The 4,180-nt window shown below is 34.2% G+C and overlaps 1 protein-coding gene across 1 annotated transcript; it reads right to left on the reverse strand.

Moving 5' to 3' along the window:
- Nucleotides 1-2,238: 2,238 nt before the first annotated feature.
- Nucleotides 2,239-3,694, reverse strand: LOC149578742 (uncharacterized). Its single transcript, XM_089801195.1, has 3 exons — nt 3,491-3,694; nt 2,668-3,387; nt 2,239-2,466 (listed from the first exon to the last, which is right to left on the reverse strand). The coding sequence occupies exons 1-3, from the start codon at nt 3,692-3,694 to the stop codon at nt 2,239-2,241; spliced, it is 1,152 nt and encodes a 383-aa protein (XP_089657321.1).
- Between the last annotated feature and the right edge of the window lie 486 nt (nt 3,695-4,180).

The raw sequence follows: 4,180 nt of genomic DNA on the forward strand, positions 1-4,180 counted from the left end.
ATTTCTCTCTTACTAAGAGGGAATTTTGAAATTTGTATAGTAATAGAATTCTTTATCTTGAGATGATAATGTTACAAGATAGGGTTGTTGTTATACCAAAAGATCAACTTGTCAATGCCCAATACAACCATTGTACTTATAGAACGTAGGAGGCAATTAAGCCATGTCACAAAATCCTAAAGGGAAACATTGGCAGTTAGTCAAACTATCCTCCCCCTCAACATTACTTGAGGAGATTAAAACCTATGACTAAGTTTTGATACCACTTGTTACAAGCTAGGGTTGTCATTACACCAAAAGATTGACCTATCAGTGCCTGATACAACCACTAGACTATAGAACACACTAGGTAATTAAGTCATGTCATGAATCCCAAAGGGGAATGTTGGTAGTTAGTCCAACAATCCCCCCTCAACATTACCTAAGGAGATTCAAACCTATAACTAAGCTTTGATACCACTTGTAACAAGCTAGGGTTGGTGTTACACCAAAAGCATGACTTGTAAATGCCTGATACAACCACTAGGCTTATAGAACACAAGAGATGGTTAAGCCATGCCACGAATCATAAAGGGGAATGTTGGTGGTTACTCCAAAAGCTAATACCCTTATCATCACCTTCAACTGAAAAGAACACTTATGATTAAAGTGTAATATTAAATGTAATGACATACATCATTTGTCATGCATTAAGACATGAAATTTTGTAGATTTTTATTTAAATAAAGAGTTATATTTTGAGAAACTCAAGAGACCTTCCGTTGTAATGTGAAGAGTCTCTCTATGAGTTATATATATCACATCAAGCTAAAGGCATTGTACGTTTAAATTTCATTATCAATAAAATGAACTTTCATTGTGTGTGGCTAGGTTTTCTCCTCTTTAAGTGTTTTCCCAAGATATTTATGTGCCTCTTGCATCTTTTTTGGTTAAATTCACTATTGTTGTTTATCTAATTTTTGGGCAAGATTCAACATTCTAGTCCTACTATGACTATTTCTGCAACTTTATAGAAAATACAATTCATGTGGACTTATTGTGACTTCTAATGATTTAAATACATTCATAGGACTCATATATCATCATGTTGTGATCCTTATTCTCCTAGTGTGCACATACCTTGGATTCTTCAACACCATGTAGTGCCTAAAAGGTTTTTCCTTAGAAGTCAATAATGCTCAAGAGTGTAATTTTATATCAAATTTGTTAAAAGGTCAACCCAAATCTAATGGTGAGGTTTGTTTCTTACCAGGATGATATATTTATAAGCTCTTCTAAAAAACTGTCATTTAAAAGAAACATATAAATAATCATTAATCAAGAATTTTTATTAAATCAGATCTACAAAAAACTCTCAAATATTGTATTGTCTTATCATTTAATGCATTTTCACATATTCAACATAAGATTATTAAAAAAAAAAAAAAACTTTGGCAAAGAAACTTGCAACCAACTTTATGACAATTATTTCATCGACCATGTGCTACTGAACCTCCTTTGACCCATAGTCAATATTGATTACTTAAATATATAATTACTTCTTCAATATCAAATAATAAAAATTATATTGAGTAATATTGCAATGTTATAATACAACTCACGAGATAATGAGAAATCTATGTTGACCTAAGTGCAAGCAGCATAATCTTATGCATGATTGTGCTAAGTATGACACATCATTTCCTTGCAAATAATCCTTAACTAGCAGTTAGAGCACATTTAACCACTGCCTTAATCTTCTTCCTCTTGTTTCCCCCTCCTCCCCCCCCCTTGCTCTCCCTACATCATGCATTACGAAACAAAGTATGTCTATTTTAGCATAGAAAACTAACTTCTATTTGTATACAAACACTAACCATTAATCAAGTATTTCTATTAAATCAGATCCACAACAAACTCTCAAATATTGTATTGTCTTTTCATGCATTTTCACATATTCAACATAAGATTATTATAAAATAACTTTGGTAAAGAAACTTGCAACTAACTTTATGACAATTATTTCATCAACCATGTGCTACTAAACCTCTTTGATCCATAGTCAATATTGATTACTTTATATAATTACTTTTTTAATATCAAATAATAAAAATTATATTGACTAATATTACAATGTTATAATACAACTCATCAAATATTTAGAAATCTATGTTGACCTAAGTGCAAGTAACACAATTGTATGCATGATTGTACTAAATATTGCACATCATTTTCTTACAAATAATCCTCAACTAGCATTCACTTCTTCACAAGTACATCCACTTCTTCACAAATACAAACCATCAACGCATCTCTTCTTGAATCTTCTGCACCTTCATAAGATAAGCTACTACAACCTCCGCTCATCGAGTTCTCTCTAACTGCATTGGTTAGCCTTTGATTCAGCTGCTCAAGCTCCTCTATACGAAGCTTCTGACGATTCAGCTCCTTTATAGCATTTGTCAGTGTGGACATTTTATCAACTTTCTCCAAGAAATAATAAATAACACCATATTTATGATCATCAATAAACAGATGAAGCCAGGCATAAGGCCACACATGATGAAAGCTGTTGAGAAACAGTGTTGAATGAAAGGAAACCCATGAAAAAATATGCATATAAATAAGATATAATAAACACTAACAACAAAAGGAAACCTATGAGGAAAACAATATAAAAAATCTCACCTTGGTATTGTGAGGAAGAAGAGAACGTAAGGCCAACAATTGCTGATTGAGTTTGATTCTTCTGTTGCGCTCAGCAATCGTATGTGTGGACGTATATAACTCCTCCACCAATCCACTGTTTGCTTCACAACTTAACCTCTCTCTGCTGTTTTTATGTATCTTCCTTAGAAAATCAAAGCATCTCTTTAGTGATTTCTGCTTCATCGTCGGTGTGAAACAGAACTGGAATTCTTTTGTAGAAACTTTCTTGTAACTCCGGAATGCACTTTTCGTTTCTGGTGTGCCATGAAGATCGAGATTATTGTCAATCAATCCATGACTCTGTGAGAAGGTTGAAGTTTCTTGAATGTGGATGACTTCATGAGGGCATTCCTGATCAATATGACAATATAGTTCAGGCAGTTGATGGCCATACCCATCAACCCAAAGCAGATCTTCCCTTGAAAAATCAGCCGAATCATTAAGACCTCCAATGATGTCTGTTCCTATCACCAAACTAACATCCCCTATCAAACTACAAGAGTTCTCACACATCTCTACGGAATTATTTACCATGTTCATGATGAACTTTGAAAATTTAACAAGACTTAACTCGATATGACTGATGATAATGTGGCCACTTTTGCTTTGTGAATCCGATTTGGAGACTTCAGTTTCCTTTTCAAGGGTCGAACCAATTTGGAGTTTCATAGAGGCAGCGCTCAAAAGATTTGAATGGCCCTGCAAATTGCAAAGTGAGTTGTCTTTTATTGTAGGCGAGCTGAAGTAAAACGTGCCATGACGACTTGGAAGAAAGAATATTCAATGATTTTATCATGTAGACCGGCTTTTTGCTTCTCATCTTTCGTTTTGATCTAATCGTGATGTATCTTTTTCGTGGCCCGTTGTCTCGCATAGAACAAGAACGAGGAAGATTGGTATTAAACAATGGGCCGCATTGACTGTCGCCAGAGTAGACCGGTGGATGCGTAGAATGGAGAAGATGGAGGGTTTCTGTGGGCGCCAGTGGTTTTCTCCATGTTGTCATCTTACTATATCTTATCACTCCTGGCCAGGGGCAACAAGAATGCACCATGAATGCTGCTATTTTTTTTCTTATGCCATATGGTGCTGCATTCCAGTTGCGTCATAGATGATATCATAAGGGTTTGTCTAACAATGTGTAAATTATCTTAATTTGATCGTTTTAATCTAAAAGATTTAGTTGGTGATGTGTTTTATTTGATGGAGCTCATATTTCTATTTGTAAATGAGCAAAGTTTTACTATCTATTCTATCACCATAGTTAATATGGTGGCTATCTATCATAAAAGTGGTTTTTTCTTTATGATTATCTTTAGAATGGTTGATTTGATCTTACTTAAGTTATATTGTTGTTCACATAGTTTTGTGTATCATCTTAAAATGGTAGCACTTCCATGTTAAGGGTGTTTAGCCCTATGAGTAAGTGTTTTGGGGTCATGTCAAGCACCTTGAATAGATCTTTGCATGAATTTGGTTGTTTTCTCTCTCT

This window comes from Cupressus sempervirens, chromosome 1 (genome assembly GCF_028749045.1).
Source record: "Cupressus sempervirens isolate cs-2001-9-10 chromosome 1, ASM2874904v1, whole genome shotgun sequence".
Lineage (NCBI taxonomy): Eukaryota > Viridiplantae > Streptophyta > Pinopsida > Cupressales > Cupressaceae > Cupressus > Cupressus sempervirens.